The sequence below is a fragment of the Aspergillus vadensis genome, assembly GCF_003184925.1.
Source record: "Aspergillus vadensis CBS 113365 unplaced genomic scaffold BO88scaffold_10, whole genome shotgun sequence".
In the NCBI taxonomy this organism is placed as follows: domain Eukaryota; kingdom Fungi; phylum Ascomycota; class Eurotiomycetes; order Eurotiales; family Aspergillaceae; genus Aspergillus; species Aspergillus vadensis.
Window position 1 is genome coordinate 192,525 of NW_020292048.1, and position 13,342 is coordinate 205,866.

General features: G+C 49.5%; 7 protein-coding genes across 7 annotated transcripts; 3 read left to right on the forward strand and 4 right to left on the reverse strand.

Annotated features, from left to right (window-relative positions):
* Positions 1-150: 150 nt before the first annotated feature.
* BO88DRAFT_364577 (aromatic-amino-acid aminotransferase) lies at positions 151-1,764 on the reverse strand. Its single transcript, XM_025703983.1, has 5 exons — positions 1,386-1,764; positions 837-1,317; positions 535-777; positions 397-486; positions 151-343 (listed from the first exon to the last, which is right to left on the reverse strand). Exons 1-5 carry the CDS (start codon positions 1,716-1,718, stop codon positions 231-233), a joined length of 1,260 nt encoding a protein of 419 aa, XP_025563232.1. The 5' UTR covers positions 1,719-1,764; the 3' UTR covers positions 151-230.
* A 487-nt stretch (positions 1,765-2,251) lies between these two features.
* BO88DRAFT_404491 (YoaK family protein) lies at positions 2,252-3,531 on the reverse strand. Its single transcript, XM_025706635.1, has one exon. The coding sequence runs from the start codon at positions 3,308-3,310 to the stop codon at positions 2,486-2,488; it is 825 nt and encodes a 274-aa protein (XP_025563233.1). The 5' UTR covers positions 3,311-3,531; the 3' UTR covers positions 2,252-2,485.
* Positions 3,532-3,841: 310 nt separating this feature from the next.
* BO88DRAFT_364583 (oxalate decarboxylase OxdC) lies at positions 3,842-5,556 on the forward strand. Its single transcript, XM_025703984.1, has 3 exons — positions 3,842-4,313; positions 4,367-4,706; positions 4,771-5,556. Exons 1-3 carry the CDS (start codon positions 3,933-3,935, stop codon positions 5,421-5,423), a joined length of 1,374 nt encoding a protein of 457 aa, XP_025563234.1. The 5' UTR covers positions 3,842-3,932; the 3' UTR covers positions 5,424-5,556.
* BO88DRAFT_435020 (uncharacterized protein) lies at positions 5,538-6,203 on the reverse strand. The gene is made up of 2 exons (XM_025709506.1): positions 5,678-6,203; positions 5,538-5,600 (listed from the first exon to the last, which is right to left on the reverse strand). The coding sequence occupies exon 1, from the start codon at positions 6,109-6,111 to the stop codon at positions 5,707-5,709; it is 405 nt and encodes a 134-aa protein (XP_025563235.1). The 5' UTR covers positions 6,112-6,203; the 3' UTR covers positions 5,538-5,600; positions 5,678-5,706.
* Positions 6,204-6,991: 788 nt separating this feature from the next.
* Positions 6,992-7,756, reverse strand: BO88DRAFT_453195 (uncharacterized protein; the record flags this gene model as incomplete). Its single annotated transcript, XM_025710732.1, has 1 exon — positions 6,992-7,756. The coding sequence occupies one exon, from the start codon at positions 7,754-7,756 to the stop codon at positions 6,992-6,994; it is 765 nt and encodes a 254-aa protein (XP_025563236.1).
* A 2,169-nt stretch (positions 7,757-9,925) lies between these two features.
* BO88DRAFT_404494 (DUF500 and UBA/TS-N domain protein) lies at positions 9,926-11,606 on the forward strand. The gene has a single exon (XM_025706636.1). The coding sequence runs from the start codon at positions 10,088-10,090 to the stop codon at positions 11,408-11,410; it is 1,323 nt and encodes a 440-aa protein (XP_025563237.1). The 5' UTR covers positions 9,926-10,087; the 3' UTR covers positions 11,411-11,606.
* A 181-nt stretch (positions 11,607-11,787) lies between these two features.
* BO88DRAFT_364590 (putative nucleoside-diphosphate-sugar epimerase) lies at positions 11,788-12,673 on the forward strand. The gene is made up of 3 exons (XM_025703985.1): positions 11,788-12,020; positions 12,100-12,313; positions 12,417-12,673. The coding sequence occupies exons 1-3, from the start codon at positions 11,809-11,811 to the stop codon at positions 12,657-12,659; spliced, it is 669 nt and encodes a 222-aa protein (XP_025563238.1). The 5' UTR covers positions 11,788-11,808; the 3' UTR covers positions 12,660-12,673.
* Positions 12,674-13,342: the final 669 nt, after the last annotated feature.

Sequence of the window (13,342 nt, forward strand, 5' to 3'; positions counted from 1 at the left end):
GGTGAGGAAGGTGTTGGTTTAGGTGGTTGATGGGGTGGAGATGGCTGGGTAGATTGATGGATGGATTTACGTGATGGAATGGAATGGACTCTATAGACTGCTGTATGAGATATAGCAGCAATAACCGCTAGATTAAAAACGATATATCGCGTCTAGTTAGCCAGGCAACATAGAGATATGTGTCTCAACATGAGATAATGCTTATATTACTATGTGGCACACTGCTTCTTTTATTTGCTCTTCAGACACTCGGCAATCGAGCGGCCCACGTACTCCACATTCTTATCATTGAGTCCAGCAATAGAAACTCGCGAGTTGCTTGCCATGTAGATATGGTATTGCACTGCATGGAATGGAGTTAGTACTAAATCGCGAAAGTCAACCTGGAAAACATACCCTTCAGATCCTCAACCACATCCGGTGCAAGACCCAAGAACCCAAACATTCCCGACTGGCGGAACAAATGATCCCAGTTACCAGGTGCACCTGCACAATCATTAGAGATTGCTCAAACGCATATCAAGATTCACTCACCATTGTTATTCAAGGAGTCGTACAGAGCCCTCCGCATCGCCCGGATCCGGCCACTCATGGTCTCGAGATCCTTGTACCAGAGCGCTTTGAGCTCATTATCCGACAAGATCGTAGCAGCAATTTTCGCTCCATAGGCGGGCGGATTCGAGACTTCGGACCGCTGCAGCATCTCCAGCACCGACTGCGTATTCGTCGCAGTTTTGTCTGTCCGAGCTACGAAGAATAGACAACCCGTGCGCTCTCCTAGCGAACTATTAGCCAAGGAACAAACGACAGCATCCCAAAAGGTAGAACAATCTCACCATACAGCCCCATATTCTTCGCAAAAGACAAACATACACCCGCCTCCAGGTCCAATTCATCAACGAAATACCGAATCGCAAAAGCGTCATCGTCAATATTTCCCGAATTGAAACCAAGGTACGCTGCATCGAAGAGAGGGAATAGTCCCTTTTCCTTGATGATACGACCGACCTCCTTCCATTGCTCTTTGCTAGGATCGCAGCCGGTCGGATTATGCGCGCACGCGTGAAGAATAACGACCGAGCCGGGTTCCGCCCGTCTTAGGGCAGAGTAGTAGCTGTCAATATCTAGGTTCTTCTGCGCGTCGTCGTAGTATCTGAAGGATTCGCAGGTGAATCCGAGAGAGGAGAAGACTTGGTGATGGTTCGACCATGTGGGACTGGGAATGTAAATCTTCGGTAAGGGGGCACGGCAGCTTCGGAGGAGTAGGCCTGCTAGATGAAGAGATCCGGTGCCGGAGAGGCCTTGACAGGATGCGAGCTTCGATGATCATGTCAGAGGATGCGATAGGTAAGATGTATATGCGAGTTTCTGTGACTGGGACCTACCCTAGATTGAATCCTCTCGTACAGTCCCGAGCCTAATGCCATCTTACTCGCCTCCTGGCGAAACGCCTGAAGACCCAAGATCGGCAGATACTCATGGTTCAGACCCTGTCCAACAAGCATCTCGCGACTCTTCCGCACCGAAGGCAGAACCCAGGGCTGTCCATTCTCATCGCGGTAGGTTCCTTGCCCGAGGTTCACTTTCTGGGGGAACGTGTCGGCATTGTACTCCGCAGTTAGAGCAAAGATGGCATCGGGAGGAATGAATGGGGCTGTCTCGAAGAAGGAAGAGTGAGTTGTTTCCGTCGGCGTGATTGTGCTGGATTGAGTTGTCATTATGCCGGATTCTTCTAGATGAACAATTGAGAAATTTGGGATAATGCCACACGTCAAATGATTATTTCTAGTGATGTGTTCTAAAGCTAAATAAATGTTCTTAAGCACTGCTCGCAAGGCCACTCGGCCTTGTCCTCCGAGATGTCGGCTCTCTCGCCCGAGTACATTTTTTGTCGCGTTATCCAAGCAAGCTGGGCGATAAAGGATGCGTCAAGATAGCGCGATCCGCTTATCAGGGATATTTATCGCGCAGTGGGTCAGACTGGATGTCAGTTTGACCATTAGTTGGGATTGAGTGGATGGCTTCGTGCGGGGAATGAGGGGTTTAACTCTATTCCAGTTAATTGAGGGGAGGCAACTTGAACCAACAAAGACTGCCTGATCATTATGCCTTGTCGCGGGCGGAAATTTGTCCGCGGAGGTTAGCAAAGCATTTGACTCATTGACTCCTGATTTGTTCCCGTCTGGGGAGGTGCATTGAGGGTGGTTACTCCAGATGCTGCTGTGTAATCAAACTGACGATAGGACAGACGCTATAATTTAGTGGAATTAAGCGACTACATCGGGTGTGCGTCAACATCCAGTGTAGAGCCATAACCTCTGCTATCGCCCCCAGTCTATAGCTCAGCCTATTATAGGAAGTAAAGCACTATGTATAGAAAAGCTGCCTGCTGTATGCTGTGCGTCGCCCCACGCGCGATTTCTAGCGCCAAATGGCTAGACCACAATACGACTAGTAGTGATTTGTCCCCCCAGTATTAAGCATCCTACACCTCATCAACCTCCTTCGTCTTCCACAACATCCATGCAGCTGCAATCATTCCCTTTAACACTACAGCAGTCCAAAGTGCGCCCGGCAATCCAACCTCACTCCTCGCCCACAAGCCACCCGTCACAATTCCAATCAACATCCCCACCACAGCCCCCAGCCGCCTCCACTCATCAGGAGCCTTAAGCACACTGCAAGAGGTCAGTGCCGGCGACGAGAACAAATCGCAATAGATACTAGTAAGCACAACACTCGTCAAACTACTACACTTCAACACGCGACTCGACACAGCCTGACCACTACTCTGGAACGCGACCAACGCCAACGGCACGCCAATCTTCCACGTCAGAGGATCGGTCTTGCCGGTGTGCTGCACGGTGACAATACTCGCAGCGGCCGCGACACAAGCCATCTGCAGGGAGAAGGACAGAGTCAGGGCGGACCGTTGGCGCGGCGTGTGAAATAGGCGGTGTAACACGGCGAAGAAAAAGGAGCCGATGCAGAAACTGCCGATCGAGATGAGCGATTTAAGCCACCGTTGACTCTCATCCACCCCGGCCAGCCCTAGTCCAAAGTATACCGTGTTGCCGGTCTGCATGCTCACAAAGGAACCCCAGATGAACACGGCAGAACTGTCCAGGAGGCCCGTGATGACGTAGCAGAAAATGAGGAGAAGGTCTGCTCGGTGCGGGTCGACTTCGGTGCGGAGATGGCGGCGCAGTTGGCTCAGGGGAGAAGGTTTGGAGCCAGGTCCCCGGTGGCCCAGAAGAGGATCGTTCTCATGGGCGGGAAATTCCTGGTAGTGCGCGGTTTCGTGCGCCATGGTCGAGAGTCAGGGTTGGTGGATGGTCTGTGTGTGTGTGTGTGTGTGGGGGGGGGAAACACGAGAGGGGAAGGGAAGAATTGGGGGGCCTGGGAGTGCCCGATCGCACAAACTAGGCAGCAAGTAATCTTCCAAATGAGTGTCTCAAATAGCGATGTGAATAGTGACAGCTAGCAGGGACTTAATAGTTCGTCCACGGTTAGGACGGCAGTGGGAGATGAAGGGGGGGAGAAAGAGTTGGAGATGAGTGGAGAAAGAAAGAGCGAAACTGTGATCCATCGCGCGTGACGTCGGCGCAGATCCAATGACGTTGAGTGCCCGGCCCTGTAGGGCTGAATGGTTGGGGCCAATGGACTCCCCCTTCTCCCCAAACAAGCATTGCTACCAAGCTTTGTTCGGGCTTTTTGACCCCAGACGAGGTTCCACCCTTGCGTCTGTTTCTTGCTTTCTGGTTTCCACGTCACTGGTTGCCCGGAAGAGTCGGATATGAGAGAATTTCCATTGATATCAAGCTTGCTCTGACCCACCCCCTCAGCCAAGGAGTATAAGAATGGCCCGGTTTCCACGGTCGCAAAAAAAGAGATAGAGATCTGGAGACCAAGCATTCTAGTAGATTGCAAAGATGCAGCTACCTCTGTCACCACGTCAGCTGTTGCTGAGTTTCGCGACCGTGGCCGCCCTCCTCCATCCCAGTCAGGGAGGCCCGGTCCCTAACGAAGCATACCAGCAACTATTGCAGATTCCCGCTTCATCCCCATCCATTTTCTTCCAGGACAAGCCATTCACCCCCGATCATCGCGACCCCTATGACCACAAGGTAGATGCGATCGGGGAAGGCCATGAACCCTTGCCCTGGCGCATGGGAGATGGAGCCACCATCATGGGACCCCGCAACAAGGACCGTGAGCGCCAGAACCCCGACATGCTCCGTCCCCCGAGCACAGACCATGGCAACATGCCCAACATGCGATGGAGCTTTGCAGACTCTCACATTCGCATCGAAGTAAGTCATTTGAGTTTCTCTGTATGACAAGCGATAAGGCTAATGCATTGCAGGAGGGCGGCTGGACACGTCAGACTACCGTACGCGAGCTGCCAACGAGCAAGGAGCTTGCTGGAGTGAACATGCGCCTGGATGAGGGTGTTATCCGCGAGCTGCACTGGCATCGGGAAGCAGAGTGGGCGTATGTGCTGGCCGGACGTGTACGAGTCACCGGCCTTGACCTGGAGGGGGGCAGCTTCATCGACGATCTGGAGGAGGGTGACCTCTGGTACTTCCCATCGGGTCATCCCCATTCCCTCCAGGGTCTCAGTCCCAATGGCACCGAGTTCTTACTGATCTTCGATGATGGGAACTTTTCCGAAGAGTCCACGTTCTTGTTGACCGACTGGATGGGTATGTCCACCGTGCTTGCTGCTATACAACCTCCCCAAAGAATATTAACAATGCCACACAACAGCACATACACCCAAGTCCGTTCTCGCTGGAAATTTTCGCATGCGCCCACAAACATTCAAGAACATTCCGCAATCTGAGAAGTACATCTTCCAGGGCTCCGTCCCGGAATCTATTCCCAAAGAGCTTCCCCGCAACTTCAAAGCATCCAAGCAGCGCTTCACGCATAAGATGCTCGCCCAGAAGCCCGAGCATACCTCTGGCGGAGAGGTGCGCATCACTGACTCGTCCAACTTTCCCATCTCTAAGACTGTCGCGGCCGCCCATCTGACTATCCGCCCGGGAGCTATCCGGGAGATGCACTGGCATCCCAATGCAGATGAATGGTCCTACTTCAAGCGCGGTCGGGCGCGAGTGACCATCTTCGCTGCTGAAGGTAACGCTCGTACGTTTGATTATGTAGCAGGAGATGTGGGCATTGTTCCTCGCAACATGGGTCATTTCATTGAGAACCTCAGTGATGACGAGGAGGTCGAGGTGTTGGAGATCTTCCGGGCGGACCGGTTCCGCGACTTCTCGTTGTTCCAGTGGATGGGAGAGACGCCACAACGGATGGTGGCAGAGCATGTGTTCAAGGATGATCCGGATGCTGCCAGGGAGTTCCTTAAGAGTGTGGAGAGTGGGGAGAAGGACCCGATCCGGAGCCCGAGTGACTAGACGAGGATCTACGCGTGTATTTGCTCTCGTGTTTTACAGGGAAAGGAGCAGCCATAGGCTGCCTGGCATTAATGACCATAGTTTAGTTGCTATTACTTATGATGTATTTAGGATCTCATTCAATCAAGGCAACGGGATATAATATTTAAAGACAAGAGTGGGCTACTTGTCTAAGAACTAGAATATCAAGCAAGCCGTGATCAGTAGGTGGGCTTGATCAACAACAACGACTGTAGCTGGGAGACATGGTTTACCTGCAGCAGCACATTGATTCCCACTCACCTCACCCACTAGCTAGGCAAGATGATCCTATCCTGAAGAGTCCATCAATAATATCCCGTCGACCGTCACTTGGACTAGAATCGCGATAGAATCGAAGTGTCTCGCTATAAAGTTCCGGATCACTTTGCGCCAGCTCTCGGGCATCTTCCATGATCACGTCGTAAACGCTAGTTTCGTGTAGTTCAAATGGCCCATCACCATTGTCGCGCAGATTGGTGTAGATACCATCTTTGGCGCGTCCATCTATATGGTATCGCGCCCAAATTGCATCACCATAGCGTTTTTCAGCGATGGCTGTGCAGTACCGAGATGCCCATGGCTCGACTAGTTGTCTTTTCGTCGTTTTGTTGATGACGTCTGCGATGGGAATGTCGAGGAATATCTGTTCAGGGAGGGAGGATTCCATAGTCACTGAAGATCTTTGCAGGGTATAGTATTCTTGTGATGTTTGAAAGGAATAAGAAAGGAAGTAAGAAATCTTGGGCCAAGATGACGCTGTGTAGCAGCCAGTGCAAGTATTTGCATTGAGGGTGGGAACAAGGAGTCATTTATGTTTCCGCAGATTAATACGTACACCCGCTTATTCGATTGGTGCCTGATAAGCGTCTCTGCCTAGACTCTCCTGGGCCCTGCACTCCTCAAGTTTGACACCTCTCTAACAGTTACTGGTCAAAGGATAAGCTATGTGGCACCTATAAGGCTAATTTCTTCTAGTTCTCACCATCGGTATAAGTGAGTGCAAAATCTAAGATGGCATGGGATCAGGCACTAACAATGCTCACCGGCACACTGATCGTTGGTGGCCAAGATGTGCCCGTCTTACCCCCTTGTAGCGTATCGATAGGTTTTGCTACCGCAAAGGGAGGTATTACGATTGAGCTAAATAGAGGGGGTTTCGCTTCGCCCTATGAAGCCTATTATCTACTAAAGGTTGGGGATAATAATAGATATGTACCTGGCTCATGTCGCAGTATTCTCGCTACATTCTTTCATACTATCAACCTCTGAAGTAACAACATCTTTGATAAGTACAATGTTGCAATATACCAAACAACCTTCAAGTAACCCCTACTGGTGCTCCGTTCATATTCCTTCAGCTGTCACGTGGTCCAAGGGTCATTGGCGAGGGACCGGCATTATTCAGGTCAAGACGTCCTATCCAGAACGTCAGTTCATCTTAATGGTCAAATAATCAGATGGGCATGTGGTTTTTAGAAAAGTCCGAGAAATGACATGGTGATTCTTACCTGCAAACCAGATATCTTTAGATCGAAAAAGCCGCATCACTAGCAACCAGTGGACTTCGAGCTCAAACACAGCTTGCGGTGCCCCGAGTTCTTAGGCGAGTAACCCGAAACATATACGGTTGAACAACAAGCTTTGGTTCGTGGGCAATCATCGTATATAAGTTTTCCAACCGCATGTGCCTTATACCACGTAAGATCGGCCCCACTGCCATGAGGCCCGACTCTGAACCAGCAACCACCATAGTAGTCAATTGTACGCGTTGAGCCAAGGTCTGTTTGGTACTGGTTCATGTCCTGAAGCAACTCGTAGCAAGAACTACGTGAGGCTAGATTTGAGCTGCTGCACTTGATGGTGTAGGTCACATCCCGCTCTTCGAGAGCCTTGAGGTCTTCACCTAGAACACCGATGATGATGTCGACAAGTTCCCGATGTCCGTCGTTCGAGCTAGTGGTGTTGTATCTGGTGGCCACTTGGTTGTAGAGTTCCGGATTGCCGAGCCTGTAGCCCGTGGCATCGTCAAGCAGCTCCTTTGTCACAGTAGTGTTGTCTGCCTCGATGATGTTGCCCACAGCTCGACCATCCATATGATACCGCGCCCATACGGCATCGCCGTAACGACTTTCACGTACGGCAGACACATAAGATTCACCCCACGGGGCTTGAATCCACGAACCTGCCGTTCCGTTTGCAACTTGATCAACATCAAGGTCCAGAAATAGCTCATCAGTCTCGCCACTGAATGCTCCCAGCACAATGGCGAATAGGCTAAGCCATTTCAAGATAGATTGGGAGTTGCCAGCCATGTTGAAGGTGATATTAGAAATGAAGTCTGATGAGCTGGAGAGGTGTATACCCTCTGGCTTATTTATACCTTTCATGATCCCATAATCACTAGTACGATGGAAGAGAGATTATCTGAGCTAGTCGCTCATTAGCTATCATGTCTTCGGATAGAAGGAAGAGTATGAACGCCTAATATTTACAGTAGGTACTTTTACACGTGAGAGAGAAACCCCTGTCAGTTGGCTGATCCCTCCAACAGCTGCTGCTTCTCTGCACACGGTCTGTTTCCTTATCAGGTGCATCTGCGACTCTCATTGGATGACTGACTAGACTTGAACATGAAATAAGCAAGCTATATGCTCATGTCAGATGTATCTCATAAAGACATGCAGTATCCGTTTTGCATTTGCAGGTACACCATCCTTGTGTGAGTGATTTATTCCGGAATTGGCCTCCATTTGGTCTACTTGTAGGCTTATCTCAGCTCCGTATTTGCTCTTATAATCTCACTCCACTTCATTCCAATGGCCGCTGGCCCATTCTCATTGACAATATTGTGGGCTGCTTCTATTACCATGCCGATAATGCACTTACAGGGATACTAGGCAAACAATTTGGCTGCCTAGCTTTTACTTGCCTCTTACGGCTAACAATCTCCAGAAAAGCTTTCGGGCGATCGGAGTTCATATGTTCTGGTTAAGCCCTGATTCTCAGTCCCTTTACCTGTGTAGATCCTGGTTGTGCTGAAAATTGTATCCAGTTGGAGTGGCCGAAGCGCTCAAATGACCTCTTAACTATACTCAATCCTGGTAATCTACAGTACTATATGCGAAGCTTAGCCGTGTCGTAAACTGAGCCCTATGTATTATGCAACTGAGCGACTGGTCACCTTGCCATGATTTCTAGTAAAGAGAAATTCCTCACGCTAGCTTGCTACCACGGAAAGGATTAAGGCTTGATTGTGTGCCTGATGTTCCTGACGAGGCTAACCAATGGTAGGGCTACTGATAAGGTTAGTTTGATGGCAGGATACGTAGACCGTGCCTCATTTGACAAGTCTGAAGATAAGCATTCTTCGGGGCAATGCCTCTAACGCTGTTATATCCAAATACGGTAACCACCTCGACACTAAGGTATCAAGATCACATCTTAAATATAGATAAATAGTGGCTGACTGCTATAACAGGTTCATCATGCCTTTGTGAAGACAAATCAGGTGGGTATAGCTTTGCTCCCGCCTGACTTCACATGGTTGTTTGGTCGGGAAAGGAAGATCTCCCGGCTGGTTCACACATCACCATGCTTGTTCTCCCATGTTAGCGCTTACATCAGACGGAATTGCGACAGAAGCAGCTAGATAGCAAGTCTAGGCTTTTGCGCTTTTGATTTCGGCAGCCTTGAAGATCATCTTTTGCCTATTTGAGGCTGTAAGACATCTATTATGCTATTTTAGCCAAGTAACCGTATCTAACGGATGGAAAAAGTGCATTTTGGGGTGAGATATCCTTTTTGTGTATGTTGAATAGTACTATTACTGGATATACAAAGTAACTTATTGTCAATGATAGCAGACATAATGAAAGTATTGCCATGCTGATCTAGGAAATGGAAGAGAAGACTCTCCAAGACATAATACAGAATACATACTCGATGGAGATAGATGTAATATGAACCTCGAGAAGCAAGAATACAAAGATAGAAGAGGAAGAAGAATGGAAATTTTATGGAATCCAGAGAGAGACCGGATGCTGGAATTGAGTCTAAGGCTGAAGACACAATGAGATATGGAATAAGAGTGCAGAACGTTTAACCATTGCAACCAGCAAATGGCCCTCCTCATGCAGAGAAAAGCCCAGAGGGAACCATCTTAGGCGCGCGTGCATGAAGTCGAACGTCAAGGGCCTTCAGCGACAAACGAGGATAGAAGTCGAAAGTGCACAGGGAGGGTCTTCCTCAGGCAGAAACAAATATCCGGGTATCGCGTTTCAGAGTGTCTTCTCGTCCATGGAATGGTTGTTGACTAACACAGCCCCTTCAGCCACAAATGCCATCTCCGTCCTAAAATGTAGCAGCCTAGTACAACAATAAGCAAGCAAATACGATTACGACATCCCGAAGGCTTAGCCACTTAAAATAGCGGGACCCGCGGGTCGCAGATGCCCCGCCATTGTTGATGCCTTCAATTTTGAGTCTTCCGTCGCCCTACGTCAGTCATCGCCATTTTCAGTTTACATATCCTGTTTCCTCTCTGCCTGTCAAGAATCACACATAAATATACCCGTCCCCCTCTATAGACCATTTCTTCCTCAATATACCCTCCTATCCCAACCTACCCACCGAATACCCTCACAATGTCACAACCACCCGCCAACACAAACAGCCACAAGATGTGGGATAAAACCAAGACCTACGGCAAAATGGGCTTCGACAAAGCCTGGGGCGCCCTCGACAAGCTAGGCGCCCCCGTCAACCGACTCAGCAACAAGCTGGGTTCCGAAGCCTTCTGGCCCATGACCCTCGATAAAGAAAGCGAAAAGGTCGCCCGTATTCTCCGCAGTTTCTGCAAAGATGGAGTCTACGTGGACGAGCCAGCCGCGGACACTGCGCCTCCTGTCAACAGCAACGAAGCATCATCATCAAAACAGAAAATTGACAAGCCGCGCGGAAAGCAAAAGGTGTTGAAAAAGATCCCCTCCGAGGTGATCCGGCAGGCAAAGGGAATAGTCGTGTTCACGGCCATGAGAACGGGCTTGTGGTTCAGTGGAGCTGGTGGCAGTGGCATTCTGATTGCCCGGGTACCGGAGACCGGGGAGTGGAGTGCACCTTCCGGGATCCTGTTGCACACAGCTGGTTTGGGATTCCTTGTTGGTGCGGATATCTACGACTGCGTGATGGTTATCAATACCTACGAGGCGTTGGAAGCATTCACCAAGGTTAGAGTGACACTGGGCAGCGAGATTACTGTTGCCGCGGGCCCGATTGGCATGGGCGGAGTGTTGGAGTCGGAGGTGCACAAGCGCCGGGCGCCGATTTGGTGTTATGTCAAGAGTCGAGGTTTCTATGCGGGGGTGCAGATCGATGGAACAATCGTTATTGAGCGAAATGATGAGAATGAGAGGTTCTACGGTCGGAAGATTCCTGTCAAAGAGATCCTGACGGGCCATGTGCGCACTGATAACCCGTCCGTGCGAATGTTGACGCACACCATTCGTTCCGCGCAGGGTGATGCGAACTTTGACCAGGCTCCTGCTGGAGTGCAAGCGCCCATGGGACCGAGTCCTAGTGATTATGCACCTGAGGATCTTCAGCATACTCAGATGGTTCATACTGGGGCGGCTCCAGGGGAGGGAGCACCATATCAACCAGGTCCTCAATATCCGCCTAGGCCCGAGTCTGGTCCTGGTCCGCAGTATCAACCCGGGCCCCAGTACCAGTCTGGGCCTCAATATCAGCAAGGACCTCAACAAGGCCCTGGTCCGCAATATCAACCTAGTCCCCAGTACCAGTCTGGGCCTCAATATCAGCAGGGACCTCAACAAGGTCCTGGTCCGCAATACCAGTATCAGGGTGATCCGCAGCACCAACATGGTGCCCCAAATCAGTCGAATCCTCAATATCAGCAACCGGGTGCGCCATACCAGCCTGGTCCCCAGTATCACCCGGGCCATCAATAGCCTTTCGGCTGCGATTGATGAAATGCGCCCGCAACATATCCTTATATCTGCTTTTTCCTTCAGCGAGACAACCTGATTAGATGCCCTATTGTTAAACCACTCTAAGATAACGAATCACGATTGACAACAACGTCTTTAATCATAGAACCCTACTCGTGCAAATCCTGTCTATCCTCACTTCGTATTAACAATGCACATAAGATACTACGAGAGTCCTTCCACACCCTAGTAGCTCTAACAATCCAGCCTGATGAAGATCAAAGTGGCAGTGTCCAGCTAACCCCGATATCTCCGACGACCTACCATTATATCTACACCAAACAACACCCATTTACGACAATAAGCACCATAATATCAGACTACATCACCCTCAAGCTCGTTAATGTAACTGCATTATAATGAAAATAATTCTCACCGGTAGTACCGGCTTCATCGGCCACGAAATTCTCACCCAATGTCTCCGAAACCCGCACATCACATCCATCATTGTGCTGTCCCGGCGCCCGCTCCCTACCAATGACCCCAAGCTCACGGTCAGACTCGTGGATGATTTCCTCACATACCCTGAGAGTTTATTGCAGGAGTTAAAGGGGGCGGAGGCGTGTATCTGGTATACCTTTCCAACTCATCGCCCTTACAGATTTATAGTAAGTATATCTATGATGCTGATAGAACGGATAACGAAACAGGGCGATCGGGGTGAACAGAACCCGAGACACCGAAACATCCCGGAAAATAAATGTCGAGTACACGATGGCTGCGATGAGGGCCTTTGGCACACATTTGTCTTCCTCAGTTGAGGGAGGGGGGAGAAAGTTCCGCTTCGTTTATCTGAGCGGAGGGATGTCGGAGAGGGATCAGAGTAGGTCGTTGTGGATGGCGGGGGAGACGAGGAAGATTAGGGTATTTCCCCTCTCTTTATTTGATTATTCATACGAGATACTTCGGGTGTTCTTATGGTTTACGTTGGGTTGAAGGGCATGGTACTAACTAGAAACGTGGACAGGGACAAGTTGAGAACGCATTGACCGACTACGAAAAGGATAACAACAGCAGTGTAGAAGTGTATATTGCCCGACCGGGGATGGTTCTTGCACGGGGAATGAGTCTTAGGACATTAGTCTTTGGAATGGGCCCGTCGATTTGGGTGGATGATTTGGTAAAGGTATTGGTGGATGTTGCTGTGAAGGGGAATGAAGATGAGGAGAGGGTCTTGGAAAATGAGAGGATGCTTCGGTGGGAGTATTGATTTTATTATTGTGCTAATTGTGGGATCTAGTAATTGAATACTCTGAGAATGTTTTTGGTTTGTGTATTTAATTGAAATTTCGCTAATAAAAATTTGCGATCGCTTGAAATTCATATCTATACTGGTGGATGGGGACGGGACGGGATCATTCCTAGCAAGCAATCATGTTAGCCTTTGCTTTAGTTGACACGATGAGTGACAAGGTTTGATTGGAAGAAGCCTGTCAGAGACCCGTCTTGAATAGGTACAATTCTTTTTCACCACAGAGAAAAAAGTGAACAATATTTAAGTAAGGGATGTCGGACATCATAGGACTGTAATGGTGTTGTTGATCATGGAGAGAGGGGGAGGCGAATAGTGACATACCGACCAGTCGGGTGGCTTCCCTGGTTTTAACTGAAAACAGGGAAGCAAGAACCTTCCTAAGGAAGTTTGAGTTTCTCTGAGCAAAGTGCTTCTTTTTATATCAAGCTGGTATGGTTTGCCGTTCGTTGATCATGATAACGATGGCTACTCGTGTAGGGAGTATAAAACCCTCTCAGGATGTCCAGCTGTGATAGTTGCAAGAGCTGCATTCTATTTTACGGTCGCATTTAAATAGTTACCCCTTGTGTCGAGACTAGGGTCGTGGCCCTATCCCCTGTTTTCATTGTTTTCAGTGTTTTCAACCGTGTTTTCAATGT